General features: G+C 37.5%; 1 protein-coding gene across 2 annotated transcripts; it reads left to right on the plus strand.

Moving 5' to 3' along the window:
* Positions 1-681: 681 nt before the first annotated feature.
* TRDMT1 (tRNA aspartic acid methyltransferase 1) lies at positions 682-25,659 on the plus strand. Of its 2 annotated transcripts, none has more exons than XM_083376465.1 (11): positions 682-879; positions 10,946-11,055; positions 12,209-12,285; positions 13,140-13,211; positions 15,255-15,320; positions 16,077-16,146; positions 17,284-17,367; positions 18,825-19,168; positions 20,752-20,809; positions 23,222-23,351; positions 25,379-25,659. In XM_083376465.1, exons 1-11 carry the CDS (start codon positions 813-815, stop codon positions 25,489-25,491), a joined length of 1,191 nt encoding a protein of 396 aa, XP_083232591.1. In that variant the 5' UTR covers positions 682-812; the 3' UTR covers positions 25,492-25,659. The 2 variants fall into 2 exon arrangements, with proteins under 2 accessions (XP_083232591.1, XP_083232590.1); XM_083376464.1 differs by having other exon boundaries at positions 787-912.
* The last annotated feature ends 782 nt before the right edge of the window (positions 25,660-26,441 follow it).

A 26,441-nucleotide genomic window follows, 5' to 3' on the forward strand; every position in this document is an offset into this window, starting at 1 on the left:
TTTTTTTGTTTCTTGTTTCAATATCGGCATCATTAGTGACCTAATATGCTTGCAGTTTGGTTTGGCCATTTATTATATATAGTAATTTTATTTAAACTGTTGTTTGATCCAGATTGTGAGCCAGCCGTAATTATTTACTAAAAATATTTCTTTTTTTAAATAAATATAAATGTTGGAAATGTATTTCCTTTTGAAAAAAGAAAAACTTTCACTTGCTATTAATGACACTGAAAACAGGGCAATTTCCTTTCTGCTTTCTTTCAAAAAGAGGCTGTAGGCAATTTACATGCACTCCCATTAATGCTTGGAGCAGGCTGCTCTTTATTCCCTTTTCAGTTGTGCTTGTCCATTGCTCAACCATTTTTTCTTGGCACACTAAGTACTGGTTCACCCAATCATAAAACACTTGCTTCTTTTTAGTTTCCCAGTCTTATCCTAAAGGCAAACGCACTTTTTCATAATAAGATATTCTTTCAAAAAAAATCACACCTCAGAAATCTTAACTAAGGAGGGTCTCTCAGTTTTTCAGGTGTTGGATCCTAATTGGTCCGGAAGGAGAGCTTCCCCGATTGGTTGTGCTTTATCGTACAAATGAAGGACGGAGTTAGGGAGGCAACGAATCCTAAAGAATGTAAACAAATGCGTCGGCCAACTTTTTAACCCAAGTCACCAACTCAGTCACACTCGCCGGGCGACATAAAGGTCTCCCGGAGAGATCAAATAGGAACGAAAAAGCAGCGGAACAAAAGATAGCTTATCGCGCGCGGCCGACCGGATGCAGTTCGGAGTTGCTTCTACTGAAAGTGAGGATCATGGAGCCGCGGCTGCGAGTTTTGGAGTTATATAGCGGGGTTGGAGGGATGCACTATGCGTTGAAGGGTAGGTTTATCCTCCGATCCCAGATTTGCACAGGTATTCGTGTTTCGCTTCCTAAGCACGCTCTTCATGACTTGGCTTCCTGGTGGGGAAGGACACCTGCAGTGGCTGTAGGAACCAGGGCATTGCGCAAATGTATGTTATGCTTAATCCAGAGAGCCATGGACGTTTAAATGATTAGCCATTCACGCATCGATTTTATTCTCTGAAAAGATTATTGTTTGCTTTGTCTGCACATTTTTGACCTTTTGAGTTTCTGTCTTTTCAAGTATTGATTTCTGGCAACTGCCTGGACAGGTCCCTGCAGTTTTCTTGATAGAATTTAGAAGTGGGTTGCCATTGTCTTCTGATTCACATGGAGGAACAGCCTGAGCAAGCTCAACATCCTAAAGGATTCCAAAGTGGCTCACTGCAGGACCACTCCTCTCATCTGGCTAAAGCTTGCTGTCCGGGGAATTCTGGAAGCTGAAAGCCATTTCTCTTAAAATTACTGAGACTAAGAAAAAATGTTCTGGGTCTCCGAGAGTGTCAGTTGACAGCTACAATTTTCTTTTAGGCTTCAAAAAGGAATCCCAAGAATGCAAACAGGATGTCAAATAATTGGAGTGAATAAATCAACAATCACCATCATATTTCAGTGGGATCCCTGCTTTATCTCTTCGACAGCCTGCTGCTGTTCTCAGCTGACCTGGGAGAAAGTTCTTTTTAGAAAGGTTGGAAATAAGGGCAGTCCCCCTTATGAGAAGTGGTGAAGGACCTATGTTTGCAGTGAGGGAGACGGAGCAATAAGAATGAAGGTAGGATAGAGATTCTCATGGTGGGAGGCAATGAGGCATCTATCTGCCCAGGAATTGTTGAGACAGCATAGAAGAGGAAATGTTCCTTTCCAAGAGCAGCAATTAGAAACTCCAGCCCTGTGTAAGGATGGTTACTTGCATAGCTTTGTTTCATGGTGTGACTTCTGTTGGGGTGGCAGTTTTAGAATGGGAGGAAATCCTGTAGCCAAAAGGACTGGTAAACTCTCTTTCCTGAGAGTTTAGTCTGCAAAACTCTCAGGAAGAAAAACCCCACCTTGATATTTTAAAAGCATTTTTAAGCTTTGCATTCTGGGCTCCTTTTAGGAATGTAGGAAATTGCCTTTAAGTCAAGTAGCCACTTAGCTGGTCTAGCCTATTATCTACTTTGGCAGTTGGAAGCAGCCACTGAGTTTCTGTGAGAGGTGACCATCTGCTTCTTGTCCTGTTATAGAACATCACTTGGGAAAACCTGAGTGGTCCTTCATGCAAAGCTTGATAAATCACATCTATCTTATCTATCTCAATCTCAGTTCCTACTCTCTAGCACAGACTTCCGCAGCCTGGTAACTCGCCAAACTGTCAGGCCTACAATTCTTTTAAAATTTTCACCTATTTTAAAAAGATCCATGATGGTGTCTGAATCCCCTTTTGCTATTAAATATTGATAATGTAGCCCTATTTGTTACAAAACTAAGTGATTGCTGCAACATTTAATACACCAAAAGTGTGCTGGCATTTTCTTTATACTTATTTTGATAAAGTGTATAGATTAAACTGGGTCCATTAATTTGCATGTTGAAAAATTATGTAATCACTAAATTTTCATCTTTTGTGCTTGGTGTGGTTATATACAAAAAACCCCTCTAAAATATTTATATTTTTATTCTAAAAAAGTGTGTTAAAAAGTATGGGTTGATAAAGATTTTAAACTAATTACTTTAAACCACTTTCCATATATTTAATAGAACACAAGCTGCGCTAAAGAAATATGCAGATACATTATTAAAATATAAAGATTAAATTCCAGAGAATAGCTAGAAGAGATAAGAATGCCTTCTTAAATGAACAGTACAAAGAAATAGAAGAAAACAATAGAATAGGGAGGACCAGAGATCTTTTCAAGAAAATTGGACAGATGAAGTGAACGTTTAATACAAAAATGGGCATGATCAAGGACCAAAATGGCAGGGACCTAACAGAGGCAGAAGAGATTAAGAAGAGGTGGCAAAATTACACAGAAGAATTATACAAGAATGAGCTTAACATCCTTGATAATCACAATGAGGTGGTCACTGACCCTGAGCCAGACATCCTAGAATGTGAAGTGAAATGGGCCTTAGAAAAGCTGAGCAACAACAAAGCTAGTGGAGGTGACAGTATTCTACCTGAGCTATTCAAAATCTTGAAAGACGATGCAGTAAAAGTGCTACACTCAATTTGCCAGCAAATTTGGAAAACTCAACAGTGGCCACAGGATTGGAAAAGATCAGTTTACATTCCAATTCCAAAGAAAGGCAGTGCCAAAGAATGTTCAAACTATCGCACCATTGCACTCATTTCTCATGTTAGTAAAGTTATGCTTAAAATCCTACAAGCTAGACTCCAGCACTATGTGGATCGAGAACTACCAGAAGTACAGGCAGGATTTCAAAGAGGCAAAGGAACTAGAGATCAAATTGCCAACATATGCTGGATCATGGAGAAAGCTAAAGAGTTCCAGAAAAACATCTATTTCTGCTTCATTGACTATGCTAAAGCCTTTGATTGTGTGGATCATAACAAACTGTGACAAGTTCTTAAAGAGATGGGTGTACCAGACCATCTTATTTGTCTCTTGAGAAACCTATATGTGGGTCAAGAACCAACAGTGAGAACTGGACACGGAACCACTGATTGGTTCAAAATTGGGAAAGGAGTCCGGCAAGGCTGTATACTGTTGCCCTGCCTATTTAACTTATATGCAGAGCACATCATGAGAAAGGCAGGGCTAGATGAATCAAAAGTTGGAATTAATATTGCCGGAAGAAATATCAACAACCTAAGATATGCAGTTGATACCACTCTAATGGCAGAAAGTGAATAAGAACTAAAGAGCCTCTTGTTGCGGGTGAAGAAGGAGAGTGCAAAAGTTGGGTTGAAACTTAACATTAAGAAAACCAAGATCATGGCATCCGGCCCTCTCAATTCCTGGCAAATAGATGGGGAAGAAATGGAGGTAGTGACAGATTTTATTTTCCTGGGCTCCAAGATCACTGCAGATGGGGACTGTAGCCAAGAAATTAAAAGATGCTTGCTCCTTGGGAGGAAAGCCATGACAAATCTAGACAGCACACTAAAAAGCAGAGACATCACCCTGTCAGCAAAAGTGTGTATAGTCAAGGCTATGGTCTTCCCAGTTGCAATGTATGGCAGTGAAAGTTGGACCATAAGAAAGGCCGAGTGCCAAAGAATTGAGGCCTTTGAGCTGTGCTGGAGAAGACTCCTGCAAGTCTCTTGGACTGCAAGGCAACCAAACCGGTCAGTCCTAGAGGGGATCAACCCTGACTGCTCTTTAGAAGGCCAGATCCTGAAGCTAAAACTCAAATACTTTGGCCACCTAATGAGAAGGAAGGACTCACTGGAGAAGAGCCTAATGCTGGGAAACATTGAGGGCAATAGAAGAAAGGGACGACAGAGAATGGGGTGGCTGGATGGAGTCACTGAAGCAGTAGGCGTGAGCTTAAATGGACTCCAGAAGATGGTAGAGGACAGGAAGGCCTGGAGGAACGTTGTCCATAGGGTCGCGATGGATCGGACATGACTTCACAGCTAACAAAAGATTAAATGAATCTGGACAGATCAATACCATTAATATAGATTAGTTCCTTCTCTCTCTCTCTCCGTCTCCCTCTCCCCTCCTCCCTCTCCCTCCCTCCCTCCCTCCCTCTTTCTCTCTCTCAACACACACACACACACACACACACACACACACATATTGGACTTTAGCTCAATTCATCAAAAGTTTATAAATTGCAAACAACAGAGTTATATGATAAAATAATTAACGATTACAACCAAAGCCAACTTGAGTTTGTTAAAAACAGATCATGCCAGAGAAATCGTATTGCATTCTTTCACCAGGTGACAAAATTAGTGGACCAGATGAATGCTGTGGATATAATTTACTTAGACTTCAGTAAGGCATTTGATAAAGTAGACCACAACCTACTACTTGATAAGTTAGAAAAATGTGGGTTAGACAGCATCACCACCAGATGGATTCATAGCTGGCTGACTAGCTGTACTTGGCCTGTGGTCCTCAATGGAACTGCATCTACAGGGAGGGAAGTGTGTAGTAGGGTGCCCCAGGGCTTTGTCCTGGGCCCAGTGCTCTTCAACATCTTCAATAATGATTTGGATGAGAGGATAGATGGGGAACTCATCAAATTTGCAGATGATACCAAGCTGGCAGGAATGGCCAACACTCTAGAAGATAGGCTTAAGGTACAGAAGGATCTTGAGCATTGGGCACTATCTAACAAAATGAAGTGCAATAGTGAAAAAAGTAAGATTCTACATTTAGGCAAGAAAAACCAAATGCACAGGTACAGTATAGGTGGTACCTTGCTCAATAGTAGTAACTGAGGGATCTTGAAGTCCTAGTGGACAATCACTTAAATATGAGCCAGCAGTGTGCTGCTGCTTCCAGAAAAGCCAACACAGTGCTAGGCTGCATTAACAGAGGGATAGAATCAAGATCACATGAAGTATTAATACCATTATAAAACCTTGATACGGCCGCACTTGGAAAACTGCATCCAGTTTTGGTCACCATGGTGTAAAAAGATGTTGAGATTCTAGAAAGAGTACAGACAAGAGCAACAGAGATGATTAGGGGACTGGAGCCTAAAACATATAAAGAAGGGTTGCTGGAATTGGGTATGTCTAGTTTAATGAAGAGAAGGACGAGGGGGGACATGATAGCAGTGTTCCAATATCTTGGGCTGCCACAAAGAAGAGGGAGTCAAGCTATTCTCCAAAGCACCTGAATGCAAGACAAGAAGCAACGGCAGGAAACTAACCAAAGAGAGAAGCAACCTAGAACTAAGGAGAAACTTCCTGACAGTTAGAACAATTAACCAGTGGAACAACCTACCTCCCAGAAGCTGGGAATAGTCCAGCACTGGAAGTTTTTAAGAAGAGACTGAACAGCCATTTCTCTGAACTGATATAAGGTTTTCTGCCTGAGCAGGGGGTTGGAGTAGAAGATTTTCAAGGTCCCTTCCAACTCTTATTATTATTATAAAATCTGTAGATAACTTTTTTATATACAGTATCACACTGTCATCTTCTCCCTCCATCCTCCTCTTTGCTGTGGTTTCATAGTGCTGTTAACTGCTCTGTTAAATTGTTGTAGGTTTTTTTCCTTAACCTTAAAATATATCAAAACATATCAAAAACAGCCATAACATATCCACATTTACATATTGAGGGACCATTGGCAAATTCATGGCACATTCCATTTAACTATCTGGACCAATAAACTAAAGGAAGACTCTACATTGTCATTTAGTCAAGAATAGTCAACGTGATGTACTCTGGATATTTTTTGAACTATAGTAGTCTAGGAATTGTAGCCTATCCTAACCAGAAGATACTAGTGCATGCATTTTAGTGTACTGTATGAATTCAAAGTAAATCATAATGTGCTTTGTTGGATTATAGCTTGAGTGAATTTAATTGTGATGTGGAGGCTATTGTACATCTTGGCACTAGTGATCTGTCCCAAAAAGATGTACTCTGTGCAGAATATTTCCAGAGCTTGGGGCAGGAACTTAGCAGGATAGGCTGTAGGCTTACTTTTTCAGAGGTTTTTACCAATGTACAAGGAGCAAAATGGAAAGGGCCAGCGTATAATAGAATTCAATATGTGCCTAAAGGAGTGGTGTAAAGGGGAAGGCTTTGGTTATATTAGTCACAATGTCTGTAGCTGGTCCAATGAAAAAATGTACAAAAGAGATGGTTTGCATCCATCAAAGAAAGGGACTGAGTTACTCGGCAATAAATTCACAGATTTTCTGGAGGAATATTTAAACTAAACAATGGGGACAGTGAGTTAATTGATACAGAACATCCCTGTCCCTGGCAATCTAAAAATTATAGGGCTATCAGTGCATGTAACAGATATGTATGTGGACAAGAATATCAACCTTGCTGTCAAGCAAAATCAAGATTTTAATAGCGAGTGCCACAAAAAGTGCACTAACCAAACAGGTGGTAAGAAAATAGCGGAACTCAGGCACCACACAGGTTACGTAGAAAGTAAACACAGGGTCAGTCATAAAGTACTCAAATGTCTATACACCAGTGCACAGAGTATGAACAGTAAACAGGGTGAACTAGAAATTCAAGTTAATGAGGGCAGATATATTGTTGCCATTATAGAAACATGGTGAGACGAAACCCACAAATGGAACACACAGCTAGAGGGATTTAAATTATTTAAAAGAAGCAGACCAAATAAAAGAGGAGGTGGAGTTTTGCTCTATATAAGAAATTACATCTCTACAGAAATAGAGCGCAACAATGATGAAAACTGTCTTGAATTCATTTGGGTCAATATAAAAGGGGGAAAAATGACATTGCCATAGGTGTATACTATAAGCCACCCAACAAAACAGAGGAAATAGATGAACTTTTTGCTAGTCAGCTAACTAAGGTATGTAGGAAGCACATCACAATAGTAATGGGGGACTTTAATTATCCTGACATCAACTGGGAGACAAACTTCACCAAGTGGAAGATCAAACAGATTCCTGACAAACCTAGCAGACAACTTTGTCTCCCAAAAAGTAGAGAAGGGAACTAGGGGATTAGCCATATTGGATCTAATCCTCACTAACAGAGATGAAATGATAGAAGGTGTTGAAGCCACAGGAACCTTGGGGGGAAGTGATCATGCAATAGTGGAATTCAACATTATGGAAGCACAAGCAATAGAACATAGTCAAACTAGAGTCTTGGACTTTAAGAGAGCTAATTTCAATAAACTTAGGGCTTGGGAAGGATTCCATGGATGAGAATCCTCAAGGAGAAAACAACTCAAGTAGCTTGGGAAATTTTGAAAAGTGATATAATAAAAGCCCAGTCTAGCACAATACCAACAAAGAAGAAAAATAACAGCTCTCAAAAGAAACCAGCATGGCTGCTTAAAGAACTCTGATAAATTGAAAAATAAAAAGGACAAGTATAAAAAGTGGAAAGGGGTACATAACTAAGGCAGAATATCATCAAATAGCCCGAGCCTGCAAAGATGAAGTGAGGAAAGCTAATTCTCTGAACTAAGGCTTGCGACAAAAGACAAAAATACAAAAAAAAGCTTCTTTCAACATGGAAAAAAAAGTTAAGGAAATGATTGGTCTCAAGGTTGACTCAGCCTTCCATCCTTCCGAGGTAGGTAAAATGAGGACCCAGATTGTTGGGGGCAATTAAGCTGACTTTGTAATAATGCCGCTTGGGGTGTGTGTGAAAGCCCTAATAAGCAGGCATATACATAGAATGAAGGCTACTGCTAAGCTTGTAAGCCGCCCTGAGTCTTCGGAGAAGGGCGGGATATAAATGTAATAAAAATAAATACATAAATAAATAAATTAGTGGGGGAAAGTGACAAGTAGGTGACAAGCAACAGGGAGAAAGCAGAACTATTTAACTCATTTTTTGCATCTATCTTTACACAAAGGGAAAAAAGAGTCCAACCTATCAAAAACAGTGCCATAAAAAACAGAATAGAAACACAAGTTAAGATAGGCAAAAAAATGGTAAGTGAGCACTTGTCCAGTGTAGATGAGTTCAAATGACCAGGTTCTCAAGGAACTGGCAGATGTGATCTCAGAACCACTGAACTATATTTTTCAAAGATCCTGGAGCACTGGGGAACTACCAGACGACTGGAAAAGAGGTGATGTAGTTCCCATCTTCAAAAAGGGAAAAAACATGGATCCAGGAAATTACTGACCTATCAGCCTGACCTAAATACCTGGGAAGATTCTGGAAAAGATAATCAAACAATGAATCAGCGAGCACCTAGAGGCAAACAAAGTCATTACTAAAAGCCAACATGGGTTTGTCAAAAACAGATCATGCCAGACAAATCTTATTGCATTCTTTGACCAAGTGACAAAATTTGTGGACCCCTGTGAATATAATTTACTTGGACTTCAGGAAGGCATTTGATAAAGTAGATCACAACTTACTACTTGATAAGATAGAAAAATGTGGGTTAGACAGTATCAGATGGATTCATAGCTGGCTGATCAGACATGCTGGCAGGAATAGCCAACACTCCAGAAGACAGGCTTAAGATACAAGAGGATCTGGACAGACTTGAACACTGGACGCTATCTAACAAAATGAAACTCAATGCTGAAAAAGTAGGGTTCTACATTTAGGCAAGAAAACCCAAATGTACAGGTATAGTATAGGGGGTACCTTGCTCAATAGTAGTAACTGTGACAGGGATTTCAGAGTCCTAGTGGACAATCACTTCAATATGAGCCAGCAGTGTGCTGCAGCTGCCGAAAAAAAGCCAACACAATTCTAGGCTGCATTAACAGAGGGATAGAATCAAGATCACATGAAATATTAATATCACTTTACAATGCCTTGGTAAGGCCACATTTGGAATACTGCATCCAGTTTTGGTCATCATGATGTAAAAAAGATGTCAAGACTCTAGAAAGAGTATAGAGAACAGCAGCAAAGATGATTATGGGACTGGAGGCTAAAAACATATAAGGAACGCTTGCTGGAATTAGGTATGTCTAGTTTAATGAAGAGAAGGACGAGGGGGAACATGATAGCAGTGTTTCAATATCTCAGGGGCTGCCACAGAGAAGAGGGAGTCAAGCTATTCTCCAAAGCACCTGAAGGCAGGACAAGAAGCAATGGATGGAAACTAATCAAAGAGAGAAGCAACCTAGAACTAAGGAGAAACTTCCTGACAGTTAGAACAATTAACCAGTGGAACAACCTGTCTCCAGAAGCGGTGAATGCTCCAACACTGGAAGTTTTTAAGAAGAGACTCACAGCCATTTGTCTAAAATGGTATAGGGTTTCCTGCCTGAGCAGGGGGTTGGTCTAGATGACTTCCAAGGTCCCTTCCAACATTATTATTATTGTTATTATTATTGATCATCACACAGTCAGCCAGATGTTCAGACTCGATTTGGCATTTTTGTCTACCTATCGAGTCCTTACCAAGGATCTAGGATAGGCAGATGTGGATGTTTGATGGTATTACAGATATCATCGCAGGATGGAAGCAGTTCCTAGTAAGGCTGCCTTTTGCCTTTGGCGAATTTGTCAATGCCAATGGTGTTTAAGTGGTGCTCCAGTTTTGGGATTGAACCCAAGCCACCTATTACTATTGGTACTACCCTTGCTTGCCATTGCCACAGTCTTTCTATCTCTATTTGTAGGTCTTTGTATTTTGTTATCTTCTCCAGTTCTTTCTCGTCTATTCTGCTGTCTCCAGGCACTGCCACATCCACTATCCAGACTTGTTTGTCTTTCTTATCAACAGTAATAGTTTGTCCATAGACATGCACGTCTGTAAGTCACGGGTGTCAAACTCGATTGTGTCACATGACATGATGTATTGTGACCTTTTTTTTGCCTTTGTGGAGCTGGGGTGGGTGTGGCCCGCACGGGATGCATCTGACCCATGGGCCACCAGTTTGACACCTCTGCTCTAAGTGAAGGAAATTGTCATTTTATATTCTGAAGGAATTGTTATTCTCTTTCCCTCTTGATCATCAATTCCATTATATTGCTTTAAAATTAAGGCTAAAACACAAAGGCCCAAAGAAGCATTCTTGAATTGAAGCAGGATGATGAGTTTGGAGAAAAGCAGAAGCAGTCAGCCAGAAAAATGATCTCACATTCCAACCTCACTAACTTTTTGGAACCAGTTGATAAAGAGAAACAAATTCCATGGAGACCCAGTGGTTTCAAAAGAATAAGTAGAAATTAAACTTCAACCTGCAATTGCTTCCATGACTTTGAAAACCTTGATGCTCAAGTGCTTGGGCAGTTGATGGAGGAGAATGAAAAGAGATTGGTTAAAGTTTTCAGTAGTTGCAAAATAAATAAGGTGTGACTGTTTCCCTTTCTAGAATAGCTTTACTGAGATATAAATTATCCAGTTGTACTTGAGAAATAAACTTATTTGTTTGTTTGTATCACTGCTCTACAACCGATGCCTCTTATTCTGTTTGTCCCTCCTTGAATTGTAGCAAGTGGAATATCTGCAGAAGTCGTGGCAGCTGTTGATGTGAATACAGTGGCCAATGAAGTTTATGCACACAATTTTTCTACCACACCACTGTGGCCAAAAACAATTGAGGTAATTGAAGCAACTGTTTGGAATCTGTTTATATTTTGATTAAACCTCACTGTCTGCTGAATAAGAAAGTAATTTGTTTTCCCCCCAAAATTTTATTTTATTTCTCTGGCTTTGTAAATGAGGATGAAGAAAACTCACACTACTGTCCCAGTTAAAACAAATGTCTGGTTTCACAGAGCAGGCTGTGCTAAAACGTGATTTGCTTGTTGATGGCTTAACACAGGCTCTCAGGGTTGCAACTCCCTGGGGCATCAGTAGCAATTTAATAGGGGTGGGAGGGTCAGAGTTTGTTTGTAAACCTGGTCATACTGCCAAAGTCAATGAGTTTGTTTTGGGGGGTTTTCAATTTTTGAAACTACAGCATTTGAGAATGCCTGCCTTGCAGATAGTTTAAAGTTTCATAACTAAAAATAAGTAGCAAATCATTTGTTTTACTTCATGGGGACAAATTCAGTTATTATTTAGGGAATCATGGAACCTCCAAATTTGGCTTAATGTACTGAATAAAAACTAATTATGAATTATAGCCTAGCATGTTGCATGACCCTAGCCACTTTAGGTTCGCTCCAGAAAGCCTGATTAAGCAAGCCAAAGCAGATTGTAGGAGTTGATAATGCAACACACCTAAAAGGTTCACTCCACAGGCAGGAATTATTCATTTAGGCAAGCTGTTAAGGCATTCAAAAACTACAGATAAGGATTTATTGAAAAAGGCCATATCAATGCATTTTGGCAACTATAGTGATTCAGGAACAATCCTGTCTACTGAAACAAGGTTCAGACTCATATATGTTTCTTTCCCATTCTTTGCCTTGGTTCATCTTTTGAATAATTAATCAATCACTCATATTTTTATATCACTAAACTGAAAATATTAAATCATAAAATATTATAATAGAATAGGCAACACGATAGGTAAAATAAGAATAATGAGCAAAAATAGTCGCTAAAGCAGTTTATGTAAGTACAAAAGGCCGAGGAATAAGGGGAAAGATAATGACTCAAATATAAGTTCTTAAAGTTTACCTTGCAGCTTGTTATAAGAAGGAGGTAAGAAAATAAGTTGAAATAGTCCCATTTCCTTCTCTCTCTGCAGGCCCCAAGAGTATCCTACATACAATGGGAAGTGTTTCAATTATTTCTTCTTTTTTAGGGAATAACACTGAAAGAACTCAACAGCTTATCTTTTGATATGATTTTGATGAGTCCTCCTTGTCAGCCCTTTACAAGGTATGTGTGGTTTCTTGGCAACATTATGGAAGTGGTTTGCCATTATTTTCTTTCGGGGTATTTTCTCAATTTTTCAACATAAACTGAGGCAAAGTCCTAGGCCAGATGCTGGCCCAAACGCACCAAGCTGTTTCAGTGCCTGTCTCTGGTCTCTCTTCTCCTAATGTAGCTTAACCGCTGTGCTAAAATTGGCTCTTTTATTCTAGTTATGTTAAACTCACATATTGGTGTTCTGGTTAATGAAAAAATCTTCCAGCTAAAAGGCCAAAGCAAAATGACTATTTTGCAGTAAAAATATTTTTATGTAACATATTTGCATTTAATGGAACATCATGATAGCTTTCATTTCTACATTACATGGGTTTTCATTTCCACTCACTAGAGCCTTTTGTATTGATATATGAAAGAGCGTTAGTGTTGCAGCCCTCTGGCTACTGAACTAATTCTCATCTAACAATCATCACAGTTTGAGCTAAAGATTCTTAGCATATATTTAATTTAATAATTTGATTTCTATACCGCCCTTCTCCCGAAGGACTCAGGGCGGTGAACAGAGCAATACACAATAAAAATCAAATACAAAAATTAAAAAACCATTAAAAAACCATTAAACATCATGCCCATAAAATCAATACATATTAAATTAAAAACTAATTTTAAAAACCCAACCCCATCCCGTCAGACCAGGCCAGCTTGTTCGATATGCAACTAGACACACGAATTCTGATTCAGCTCAAATAGTTGATGTAAGAAAATACTGTTTTTAGAATCAGAATTATAAATTCTTCCCATTTTGTGCACAGACGTTAAACACACTGGCTTTTTAGTTTTTCTTCTTTAACTTTTATCCACAGAATTGGTCGACAAGGTGATATTTCTGACCCTAGGAGCAAAAGTTTTCTCTATATTCTAGATATTCTTCCAAAGTAAGTATTCATGGCAACTCTTCTCCTCTAATATTACTGGGTAAGATTCTTGATATCATTATGTCTATATTTTAAAGACTATACCACTTTCCACAGTGAGCTGTAGATTTGTATAATTTTATGGATCAGGCAGATCATAGATTTATATTGTTACAGAGTTGCCTAAGAAAACATGTTAAAAAGAATGTAAAACTTGTATTTCTGATGAAATGTTGAACATGAGAAATGATACCATACAAATCATGTTTTAGGAAACACAGTTTTGTGGTGAGCCTGTATAGGTGCAGCCATCGTCTCTTCTTTTTTGAAAATAGCATATGGCATGTGAATTTGACCTGATTTGCCAATGCAGCATATGATTCCTATTTGTCTGGTCTTTTTTGGTACCTATGAGCAAGATTGGTAGAGATTGGAAAGTGTTGTTTTCTATCATAGTCTATTGTATTTCTTTTATAGACATTCAATTTATTGTTACAATAAATTATCAAATATAGTATATTGGTAGTATAGTATATTGCTATACTACCAGTAGTATATTAGCATATTGGTAGTTAGATTTTGATATATAACATCCTACTGTATATAATATGCTTGATAGCCAGCATGATATATACATGACGTTGGATTGTCCTACATTCTAGTTCGGTGATGGTGGACCTATGATAATGTGTGTCACAAGTAACATGCCATGTGATTTTGGGTGATGTGCCTAGAAGCCAGACTAGAATGTGGTGTATTCCTGTATAACCTTTGGACCCTCTGGAAGTTGTTCTTGTGTGGCCTAAGGAGTCTCTGAAAATGTTGCAAAAACATCCTTGCATGTTTTTTAGAGCTTCCAAAGGCTGTGTGAAAGCATGAATTCTTGCCCAATTTCCAGAAGGATCAGAGGCCAGGCGAAAGCACACCACATTCTTATGTAGCTTCTGTAGCCTCCAAAGAGTAGGAGAAGGTCTTGTGTGATTTGGGGACTGCAAAGAGTCTTGTGTGATTTTTGGAGATTCCGGATTTAAAAATGTGGTGTGTTCTCACATGATCTCTGGAATTCTCTGCCCTCATATGTTCTCTTAGAACTTCCAAAATGCACATGAGAATGGGACATGTTTTCTGCTCTTTTTGGAGGCTACGAGGCTATGCAAAGGCATTTTTCAAAGTTTCTAGGCCTTGTGCAACCCAAAACTGCCTTGAATAGGGTTTTTTTTTCCTGAGAGACAGACAAATTGAAAAATATTTTTTATTTATTTGTTTATTGTGCCACCCATATCACTAGCCAAGTGACTTTGTTATGAATTGTTTCTCTTCTCTCTCTCTCTCTCTCTCACTCTCTCTCTCTCTTTGTGTGTATGACACACTAGCAGAGTCAAGTTAGTTTTTTCCTGACATGTTGAGCCAAAAACTTTGCTATCATTGTGAATCTAGTCTGTTCCAAAGTCACAGAGATGCATGAGTGCCCACTCTAATCTATCTTTCAGGGTGTTTTATTAATCTCCACTATATTTCCATGCTTTGAAGAAAATCACTTCATTGAAAAGGGTTTTTTAATTTTAAAAATACCCAACATTGTCAAATCTGTATTCTACAAATGAAATGACTATGTTAAAACACTTAACATGCTGCCTATTTAATTATATATTTCTTTTTCACAAAGTCAGATATATGATTAAGGCAATAACAAAATAAACATTTTTTGTTTTTGTTTTTCTATGCCTGGAACAGTCTAGTTAATTGTATTGCGTTATCTTGAATTTTAAAAATGCATTTAATCTTTCTTGACCATATGCCCCAGTGAAACAGCAGTTTTAGTCTTAAGGCTCCTAAATTTTGAGACTCTTTAATTGGCCTTCTTCAATTCTTGTCTTCTAGTGGGATAAAAGTTAAAACATTTCTGACTGATTTATTTAACCTGTTGCCAGTAAATTTTCTTTCTGTTTTTAACTGAAATAATGAGATGCAATCTGGGGGTAAGATAAAAAGTAAATAAGCATGATTTTTTTTTGTTCCAATTGTTCATATTTATAACTAAAGTTTAAACAAATTGTTTTACAGGCTTACAAGGCTGCCAAAATACTTACTTTTAGAAAATGTCAAAGGTTTTGAAACATCTTCTGCCAGGTATATTGGAATTAAACATTAATGCCAATTTTTTGTTGGCAAAAGAGTAAGGAACTAATAAAATTATACAATGGGTATTTTCAGATTGGAAAAAGTGTAACATTGCCAATTCTTGGAACATGGAGATTAACATATAATACCTTATTGTATTTAAGAATAATAAAAAATCCTAATTCATAGAATTGACGTTGCAAGATTAAACTGTTTTAGATGAGATGTAGTGATAGTGTAGCTATATTTATATATTATATATTTATATATTAGAATTAATATTTCTATTGTAAAATTTGAGGGCATCCTAGCTTTTTATTTTAAGAAGGCAAGAGATCTTATGTTCAAATTAAAACATTAACTTCTGCTTAGCCGTATGAGGAAAAGCTGCAGAGATTCGATCTATTCCTTGCTCTCCTTTTTCTACAGCTACTGAAATACAGACAAAAGTTCTTCATTTCAGGATAAATAGGATGGGCAGCTAATTTTCATGAAGGTTGTACACCACCCAGCCCAAGTAACTAAGCTGAATTCACGCTTCATGGTTGTTGTTGTTTTTAGCTTAGCGCTGTCGGGATGTCAGTCGTTGTAGTTCATGATTGTTTTATGAACCAAGATGACTATCTCTTATTGTAAATGTATTAATTAATTACAGTATCTGAATCCAATCAGTATAACAGTAGTGAAAAAATTGTATTTAGATAACATTGGATATTCATTCATAACAGTGAAATTCATGGTTTTGTTTTATTGTCATATTGCCAGGGATGAACTTATACGAACACTAAAAAAGTGTGGATTTATATATCAAGAATTTCTGTTGTCCCCAACTTGTGTGAGTAATGTCATTGTTAACATTTTTTCAGTTCAAAATTTTTCTGTTGATTCACTTACTTTGTAGAGGTGCTGATCTTTACATATTGTTTCTCAGCCCCAAATTATTTCTACCAGAGTTTGTTCCTGGATTATGTCATCAAAATGGAATTCTCATCTTTTCTCGTAGAGATGTTAATATAGAAACATTTCTTGGAGTAGAAGAGCAACAGAGACAAATTCTGAATGCTTCCTCATTGACCATACTGGTTAGAGTTGAAATCTAAAATATAAGATCCGCAAATTAGATATATGTGGTTATCATATTGGGACTCAGGATATTGGGACTCAGAAATATAATGATGGAAGGATTTGAAGTTGTCCCTATTTCAACTAGAGTGGCAGATAATTGTCAACAGATTAAGACAACATGATCCAGCTTTGTTTATATAATGAAATGGCTGTTGTGCCTCAGACTAAAATCCTTCTCTGTTTTGTGAGGAAGAAGGGAAAGGTATTTGTGTGTTAGAGAAAGAGAAATAGAAAGGAGGAGGGGAGGCAGGATGGGCCAGGAGAAAAAGGATTCATCCAATTTGTGGTGAGAAAGAAAGGGATGATTGAGTTAAGGGAAATCAAAGAACCTTTAAAATAGTGGATTTGGACTTATGCATATACATGAACCTGTCCATTCAGATGCAAGGACTTATTCACCACATATTCCCAAGAAAACCAGGGAAGTTTTGCTCTCTCTTTCCTTTATTGTGATGCAGATTACTGCTTTTCTGTTGTGATTGCTAAAAATGCAGTCTTCTTCAGAGTCCATGGAAGGAGAGGGAAGCATTTATTTTTTTCCCTCCAGCCATCTTGTTCCTGAATGATGTTTTTCTTTACTGCTAACAGTCAAGTGGAGAAATGAACTAGGGATTTTCAAGCAGGAAAGAGGGCATTAAGCCCACAGGATGCTTGTGTTGGTTTTTTTCTGAATTTAATCTGAAATATATTTCACAAGTGTGGAAATAGTGATTGGTGTGATGAACTTCCACGGTGAATATTAAAGCCAGCTCTACCATTTTGTTATTGTAAGGCCTGGAATTTTGATAATGCAACCACTGTGCTGATCACAGAAACCATTGTGACTTACTGAGTTCTTTAATTACAGATTGGGATTCCAAATTCAAGACTGAGGTACTTTTTGATTGCAAGACTCCATTCAGAGTCCTTTTCTTTCCTAGCACCTGGAAAGGTGAGACTACCTTTTCATCATTAAACACAAAATCTACTGGTTGCAATAATCTCAAACTTACAGTCATCTGTGAATGGAAATTTAAGAATGCTCCAGACATATGTTGTTGAATTATCCTAAGCTGTTTAAAGGAATGGAAGAACTTTGCATCTTGAAGATGGCTAGTGTCGTGCAGCCTGCTTTAATATGGTACCTGTCAAATACAACCTATCAAAAAAGTATAGTCAAGCATGGTGCTTTTTAGTTATGTTAGAACTGCAATTTCCAGAAATCCCTGCAAGAAGAAATGATTAAAGAGTATAGCATGCAAACTTCAGGTTCCCAATGGCTTGTTCCTGTTCATTTTGTTGTATTAAATTGCTGTTTAACTTGATATGAATGCATGAACTGTTTTTTCTGTAGGAATCTCTTGTTAAAAGGCACTTGGAAGGATTTTGTTATTTTATTTTTTTGCAGAAAAGAACTTGAAACTGCTTTCATGGAGCAACCAAATTTAGTTGTTAAGGGCACATTGAAACATTGTTCAAAATCACCCACAAACCCAATTTTGGACTCTTTACCACATGAATGAAGAATACCCATTCAGTACACTAATAATAATAATCAGAATAGAGACGAATGGGACCTTGGAGGTCTTCTAGTCCAGCTCCCTGCTCAAGTAGGAAACAACAAAGAGTTTCTCTATAATTACTGGACTTTATTATTAGACTATAAATGTTAGACTTCTGCACTACTTGGTGAATATTGTATGTAAATATTTTGAATGAAATTTGCACATCATGTGTGCATATGAACAACGTTTAATTAAATACCTGAAAAACAAATAAGAAGCTAAGACAAATTCAAGGTTGGTTCATGTTGTCAGGGAACAAGGGTACCAATTTAATATTTGTAAATAATTCATCAATTCAGGTGATTAACCAATATCACATTACGCATCCTTTACATGATGACCAGCTTCACTGTTAGATTCCATATACTGCTTGCCCAAAACGGTGTTTGCTAATATAGCTGGAGGATACTGGATGAGAAAAGTTGGTTTATAAAATAAAATTTAATTTCTTTGAAAATATTTGATAACTGATAATCTTAGAAAAGGATCTTACTCAATAACCTTGTACATACTGACTGAACTGATAATCTTAGGAAAGGATCTTACTCAATAACCTTATACATACTGACTGATTTAATATATGACACTGAAATGCATTTCATTTGTTATATTGAATAAAGTAGAGTTTGCTAAGTTCACACATTGCTCTAAGCAGTGTGTTATGGCTTGCAACCACAGTCCTTGGTGCACAAAATACAGTAAACCCAAACCAAATGAAGTTTAGTTCCATGCATGAACCTGATCTGCATATGTTGTCATCCTTGTTAAAATAAAATTTGAAATTTCCTTTGAATGTTTGTGAATATAATACTTTCTAATTTGTTGCACATTTTTCTTCAAACAGATTTTGACTGATTTCCCAAACCAGGAAACAAAGAATTCAAAGACATATAAAGATGCTGCAGCTGTGGCTGAAACTGGTTCTCAAGGACTTAGGAAAGACCTCAGTTCTTGTCTTGATGCTAATGGAAAGGGGGAGTTTCTGTATAAACTTGAAACAGAGACAGAATTGGAAAGAAAACAGCAATGGGACAACAATCTGTCTTTACAGATGCTCAAAGGTTTTCTCCAAGATGATAGAGAAGAGCTGAGTCAGTACTTCTTACCATTGAAGTCCCTGCTACGTTATGCTCTCCTATTAGATATTGTCAAACCCACTTGCAGAAGATCTACATGTTTCACAAAAGGGTAAGTTCATGTGAATGAACCTGTTTATTCATTTGGTCTAGTTTTCAGAATAAAAATGTTTTCTTCACATCTTTTTTTTTAAAAAACTTAGCCAATAAGCCAAAGCATAGTTCTCCTATATTAATTTATCCCAATCATTTAAAAGATATACCCAGAAGAAGATTCACAGATAAGATTGCCATATTTAATGATCTTTCCAAGGAATCATCTATGTTTCATAAAAGGAAAGACTTGCTAGTAGCTATTGGTAAAGATATCTGTTGTTTCATTTCATTATAGTGTTTAGGACAATGAAGTAAGGGTGGGGAACTGAACCAGGAAAGGGTGGGAAATGAGAATTGGATTCTTTCCACTCATGTTCTCCAGATGCCCAGAAGAAGACCAGATAGCATCATGGTAGAGGGAAGGAATCCCTTTCTGAATTACAATGTCTTGCTGCTTGCTTTGGCAAAGATTCATCCATGGGGAGCAAGAGGGAGCTACTTCTAGTGGTCTGAATTATTGTGTGTGGTTTAAAGATTGTTCAGCCTTGGAGATTTGCCAGTGAATTTTGTAAAGTGCTTTGCAGGGGATTGCAACTACTAAACAATTGAGCAAAAGAGATCTGCTTCCATTACAGTGTTAGACCTTCAGGCAACTTTTCATTACTATGCCAAATACACAGGATGACTTTGGATCCTTTTTTTTTAAAGTAATATTATTTTTGTATTCCAAGTCAATCTTGTAATATGAAGTGCATGTTACCTGCAGTTTCTGTCCTCAGAAAGTGTGCAGTGCAGAGGAAAGGTGCAGGCTCTGTTATTTAGAGATTCTACTCCTTTTTTTCTTTCTCTTTCGTTCAGCCTGTGATTGTATAAAACAGTAATTTAAATTTGCCTAGCTTTCTACGTCTCCTTTACTGGAATCGGTATTTGTCTCTAGCTACAATTCATCTCTCTCTCCCATGCCAGCCTTTATTTTTTTATAGGGGTATGTTTGGTTCTGTTTGCTTGATAACTGTTTCTCAGGTTCTGCTTGTCCTGTAATTAACAATAAATAACAGCCTGCAAGAAACTGCTGCATAAATGTGTTTATGCGGAAAAAAAAAACCACAGTGGCTCCAGAAAAGGGATACCATTATTTTTAGTGCTTCTGTCTCAAATATCACTGAGCCCAGCATTGTATACATTAGCACTGTGTACATCTGGAAAATGATTTGCAAGAAGTGTTTTGGCTTTGCAAGAACACATCATGATTCTGCTGTTCATTAAAGCAGTCTTTTTTCCCCCCCCCATGCTTCGACAGCTTACAAAAATGTACCACTTCTTTAGGAGTCACAATAACCTTTGAGTCACTCAAAGAAAACCTGACGGCTTTAATGTTCAATACATTTGTGGGCTTGGAAGGCACAAATCACTTCTTCCACATTATTGATTTTATTTATGACCAAACTGGCTGAACTTGCATTCCCTGGCTACTTTTATTAAATTGGTGTTCGGTACCATTAGATGCTTTTATAAGCCATTTGCAAACACAACCTCTCTACTCATCAATGATGCAAATCTCACAAGAGTTGTAATGTATAACTCTTAATTGATTTAAAGGTATGGACACTATGTAGAAGGAACTGGTTCAGTGTTACAGATGGCAGAAGAAATTCAGGTACAGTGGAACCCTTTATATATTCATGGTTTAATTTTATAATGCAGTTTCTCTGCTTTAGTTAATTTAAAAAAAGATAGAAGTAAAGCTACCAGCAAGAAAAAAGTAAAGCCCTAAATGGCGAGGGTCCAGGATTTTTGAGGGAACACCTGCTGCCAGCATCAAGCTCCCTTCGTCCAGTGCGCTCCCACAGGGAGGGTCTTCTCAGGGTGCCGCAGGTTAAAGATTGCTGGCGGGTAATACCCAGGGGTAGGGCCTGCGGAGCTTAGGACTGCCCCCGACCTCCGTTCATTCCGCCGGGACCTGAAGACCTGGCTCTTCGAGCTCTCTGGCCCAGGCTGAGAATTTTTTAATTTTAACTGGGTTTTTTATTTTTCTCAGGGTTTTATTTAATCTTTTTAAATTTGTTTTAACGTTTGTATTGATTTTCTTTTAAATGCCCTGTAAACCGCCCTGAGTCCTTCGGGAAAGGGCAGTATATAAATCTAAATAAATAAATAAAAATAATAAAATAAAATCATACTAAACCTAATACAGGTTGCCTGAAGACATGCACTTAAACTTAGGTATGTTATTTGCTCTTTGAATTAATATATTTAATTATATATAATATTCTATGGAATAATTATAAGTGGTTCAAAATATTTCAAAATCATTCAGATTTGTGAAAAAATTTATATAGTCTTCAGATCGTAATCACTCATTTAGCAACTGTTCAAACTTGTGATGGCACTAAACAAAGGGATTTTATGACTCGTCTTAAAGGTTCTGGCAGCCACGTTCTTCCCCATAATCACATGATCTCTGCACTCATGATTGCAACATTGAAGTGAGATCTGAGCAGAATATTAATTCCCGTTAAAGAAGCTGTGCTAGCAACTTGGCCTGAAAAATTTTAATTGCAGCAGCCTTGGTGGAGCAGTGGGCTAATGCCTCCTTAAGTAAAACCAGCTGCCTGCAATGAGTGCAGGTTCGCATCCCACCAGGCTCAAGGTTGACTCAGCCTTCCATCCTTCCCAGGTAGGTAAAATGAGGACCCAGATTGTTGGGGGCAATTAAGCTGACTTTGTAATAATGCTGCTTGAGATGGGGCCGAAAGCCCTAATAAGCAGGCATATACATAGAATGAAGGCTATTGCTAAGCACATTGGTTTGTGCTTTAAATTGTAAGCCGCCCTGAGTCTTCAGAGAAGGGCGGGATATAAATGGGATTAAAAAAAACATAGTATCCTCACTTTGAGCTGAAAATGAGGTCCTCAGTTAACAATCCACACAACCCTCACTTGATAATGGCAGCTGGGCCTGCTGGAATTGCTGTCAGTTAGCAATGTAGTGCTTTATATCTGTTGTGTAGAAATGGCAGTTCTTGTCCCAATTGATATTATAATCTGAGGAATACCTATAAAACTAGTACTGATTTTGAGTGAGAAATAAAAATTGGTTAATAGAAATTGATTGTACAGAGAAATTCGTATTTGCAAAAAAAAATTCATTTTCTCAGATTTGCATAGGTAGTGATTTTGAAATATCATCATTATATTTTTAATCCACTTTTTTCTATACCACTCATCAGATTTTTCTGAAAATTTTTATTCCCATGATATCAGTGTAAAATATATCTTTTAAAGTTAATAGTACAGATTCAATAAGAAACTATCTACAAATGTAGTATTGTTTTTTTTTTAAAAAATCAAAACAAATGAAGTGAAAACAGAACCAATAAAGAAAACTGCATTTGCATATTAATGTGCACAAATCACTAAGATGATAAATAAAAGCCAACTATGTATTTAAGGAATAAATTTGCATTTATTAATAGAATTAAATAGACACATAAGTTAAAGATTGTAGTGAAAACCAAATCTACAATGAATAAAAAGTATAAATCGAAAATGGACAACCTGCCCCTCTCCAAATGCCATGTGATTACATTTCGCAGCATCATTTATCAGTAACTTAGCATAAGAAGAAAGGCATTTTTTACCTCATCCTTACCATATTAAGAAAAATGCAGATAGTCTTATTTTGTTGTTGCTTGTATTGGGCAGCTGGCTTTCAATTCATTTGTCTTTGCTTTTGTCATACCCTAAAGTCATAAGGAACCAGATCAGAGGGGACCACCGATAAGTGAAATGGGCAAAGGGCCACCAGGCCACGGGTCCTCAAGCTGTATCTCTTGTGTGCATGCATCTTGATGTTATGGGTGGTGTTTGTGGCTTGGAGCTGCTTCCATCTATCAAAAGCATCAGGTCCTGCAGATATCTCTGACTTAGACAGAGTGTTCCAGCTCAGCTCTGCTAGGATTATGGAGCATTGCAAATCATGTTGATAGATGACAAAATAGTGCATGAAAATAAGAATGTTATACTTTAGTCATACATCATGAACAATTTCCCAAAACCTTTTCTACAGCTTGAATCCATATTTAAATCTTTTGATGATTTGTCTGAGGATGAAAAGCTTAAGAATCTATCAATGCTTCAACTGCGGTATTTTACTCCAAGAGAAATAGCAAATCTGCATGGATTTCCCCCTAAATTTGGTATGTGTTTGGTATTTCTTAAATACAAACCTAAGTAATATTTAGAAATGTGTACACACCAGAAACTCAAATGAAAATGCTTACTATATACTCATATGTAAATTAATCTGCATATAAGACTACCTGTGAAATTGCAACCAAAATTCCAAGAAAAATAGGCCACTACAAATAAGCTGAACTGCAAAATTGTAACCAAGCAGAGAAATAATTTTTCTTTCATTCACAAATTTGTTTTTCACATACCTCACATTCTCTTGCAGTAACAGAATTGTTTGTTTCTTCCATGTTGCTAACAATTTTTAGCTTGAAAGATGTAATATATGACAATCATTGGCAATTTCTAGGCATTGCAATTTACTACCTACTGGAAATGTGTACAGAAAAAGTGAAAAACACTAAATTTTTATGTCATCATTTAAAACTCATGATTTTTTTTTATATATCCAAGTTCTGCTTGTGGAAAACTGAACCCAATTTTGGTAGTATTCTGGAATCAAAAATTTTGGTGTATAGGCAAGTGGTAGGTTATAGTGCATATGGTAGGTTATATATTCTTCAGCAGGCAAAACACTTTTTGAGTTTATTTTAAGTTGTTTGTCCTCATGAACTTTGAATATAATACATTTCTTCTATGGGACCAAAGATTTTAAATTCTGTATTTGTAGTACATTATAAAATGCACATAGTGGTTCACGTGCTCTCTGTGTTTTGGTTCTTTTTATATGTGAAAGAATCATATAGAGGAGAGGAAGTCATATATTATTCTACTTGTCTTATTTTCATTAATAAAATCAGTCTTCTAAGGCTGCTGAAATAACATTGTTATGTTCAATTACGATGTCTGTGCATCTGTGACTAGCTTTTAGAAAGATGACATCAGATTATTCAGAAAATGCTTCTACTGCTAATGTTTTGTCCCCAAGGCTAGCTTAGCTTTCTTCAACCTGGTGCACTTAAAATATGCCTGGCTGCATGCAAGCAGAGCATTATACAGATAATGGTCAGATACATCAGGAAGGCATTAAATTGGATAATGGCTGGGTCAGAATAGAAAAGATGTTGACATACATGCTTGAGACAGATTTTTCCCTTTTCCAAGTGACAGATTTTGTAGAGCATACCATTTAGTACTGAGGTCATGCTGGAATCCAATTTCTCCACAGTTCAGTGGAGATGAATGTAACCAGGAGGAAAAACACTTTAAATGAGGGGGAAAAAAATCTTTGCTAAATAGTAGTGAAAAGCAAGAAAGACAAGATGTTCCCTAAAATAGCAAACTTCTTAAAAGAACCACACTTTACCATGCCAAAGAATAACGCTGAATGCTTAGTGGATTAAATATCATGAAATAATCATGCTTGATCGGAGTAATCCATATTTCATGGTTCGGATACTGTTTGTGTTGGCAGTTAAATACCAGGAATTATTAAAAAAAGAACAAAACCAAACCCCAGGCAATTATTTCAGTTGAAGGATTCTTCCACATTTCTGATAATGTTATAAGTTATAGAGAATACCAAGAAACAGAATGTTTGCCAGTTCTGTATCTGTTTGAAAAACTCAAAATATTCCCAACTCAAGCTTAGTGTCTGGTGTCTATATAAAAACAACAATGCAGCTTTCTTGGCAACAGTACAGGAGGTTGTCTTTGCCTTCTTCTGTAGTAGTGTGTTTGGATTTGTTGGTTGGTTGATTTTCCAGTCCAGTCTATAATCCAGGTAGTCTCCCATCAAGCATTAAGCAGACTAGCTCTTCTTAGTTTCCAAGCCAAGGTTTTGTTGCATAGGTCCACTCAGAAGTAATTTATGTTGAGTTCAGTTATCTTACTATCAAGTCAAAGAGGACTGCAGTTCTGTACTCACTAGCCTTAGAATATAAGTCATTGAAGTTATCAGTCTATTTATGACTAAGCCTTTATAGGTTAGGTTTTCAGTGTCAAAATAATAGCAATAACCATTTTACCTTTGGAATTTTTTCATATGGCTGAAAAAAATAAGTTTTCTCTCTTTTTAAAAAAAATGTTTTAGATTTTCCTGAAAACATTACCATAAAACAGTGTTACCGTCTACTTGGAAACAGTCTCAGCGTGTTTGTGGTTGCTAAATTAATTTCATTTCTCGTTGAACCTATCACTAAGTGATGAATTGCTCAAGTGAACTTTCTGGAAACAATATACTACATCAGAATATGGATTTCTTCCCTGCAAGAGGATTGAATCTTATTACCATGGTATATTTGTGTGGATGCTCATCTTTGTTTATAAAATAAATAATTGTCAAATATATGTCTGTTTTACTATTTTTGAAAATAGAGGGTTTTACTGAAAGTCTTGTGTTAGTATTTTAATTTATGATTATTGGATCCTGAATTTATAAAAAAATAGGAATTGTTTAGTTCAGGGTTTTTCAACCTTTTCACCCATTGTACCACTTGTAGGATATGGCAACAACCGAGTACCACCAGTCGCCTAGCAAGGTGTCAAAAACGTGATGACCCCAAAAAAACAACAAAAAAGTGATGAAGTACTGGTAGTCTTACAATAGTTCACTTAGTGACTATTCAAAGTTACAATGGCATTGAAAAAAGTGCCCCCCAAGCCACAGCCGAGCAAGTCACCTGCCTGCCCACCCAGCGGCGCTCTTCCTCCTGTCCGAGGTTTTCATTGTTGTGAGCATTTCTGTTGAGGATTGGCAGCAGGGGTGGGGTGATGGGGTGTTTGGTTTTTATTCCCCCCCCCATCTGCTGGGTGGTTGCAGCAGGCTTTGGTCACTTCACATGTGTTCTGAACCAGCCCTCTTCCGGCCTTGTAGTAAGGCAAACCCCTATTCAAACAGAAGAGACTGGAGAGCGTCCAAGGCTGAAAAGCGTCTGCCAAGATTTATTAGTCAATTAACAGAACAAGAAACAAAAACACAGGAACTTGAATCCTCAAGCGGAAGGGTTGCTTTCAGCAACCAGCCCCTCCCCAAACACTCCTTTTATTTAGAGTTCAGGGCATGGTCTCCCTGTGCCTCCTCCCGAGGAGTCCCACAGCCTTTCTTTGTTTGTTCCTGCTCGACTGCCTCCTGCGTCGGGCGTCCTTGAACAGGG

This window comes from Vipera ursinii (assembly GCF_947247035.1).
Source record: "Vipera ursinii genome assembly, chromosome: Z".
In the NCBI taxonomy this organism is placed as follows: domain Eukaryota; kingdom Metazoa; phylum Chordata; class Lepidosauria; order Squamata; family Viperidae; genus Vipera; species Vipera ursinii.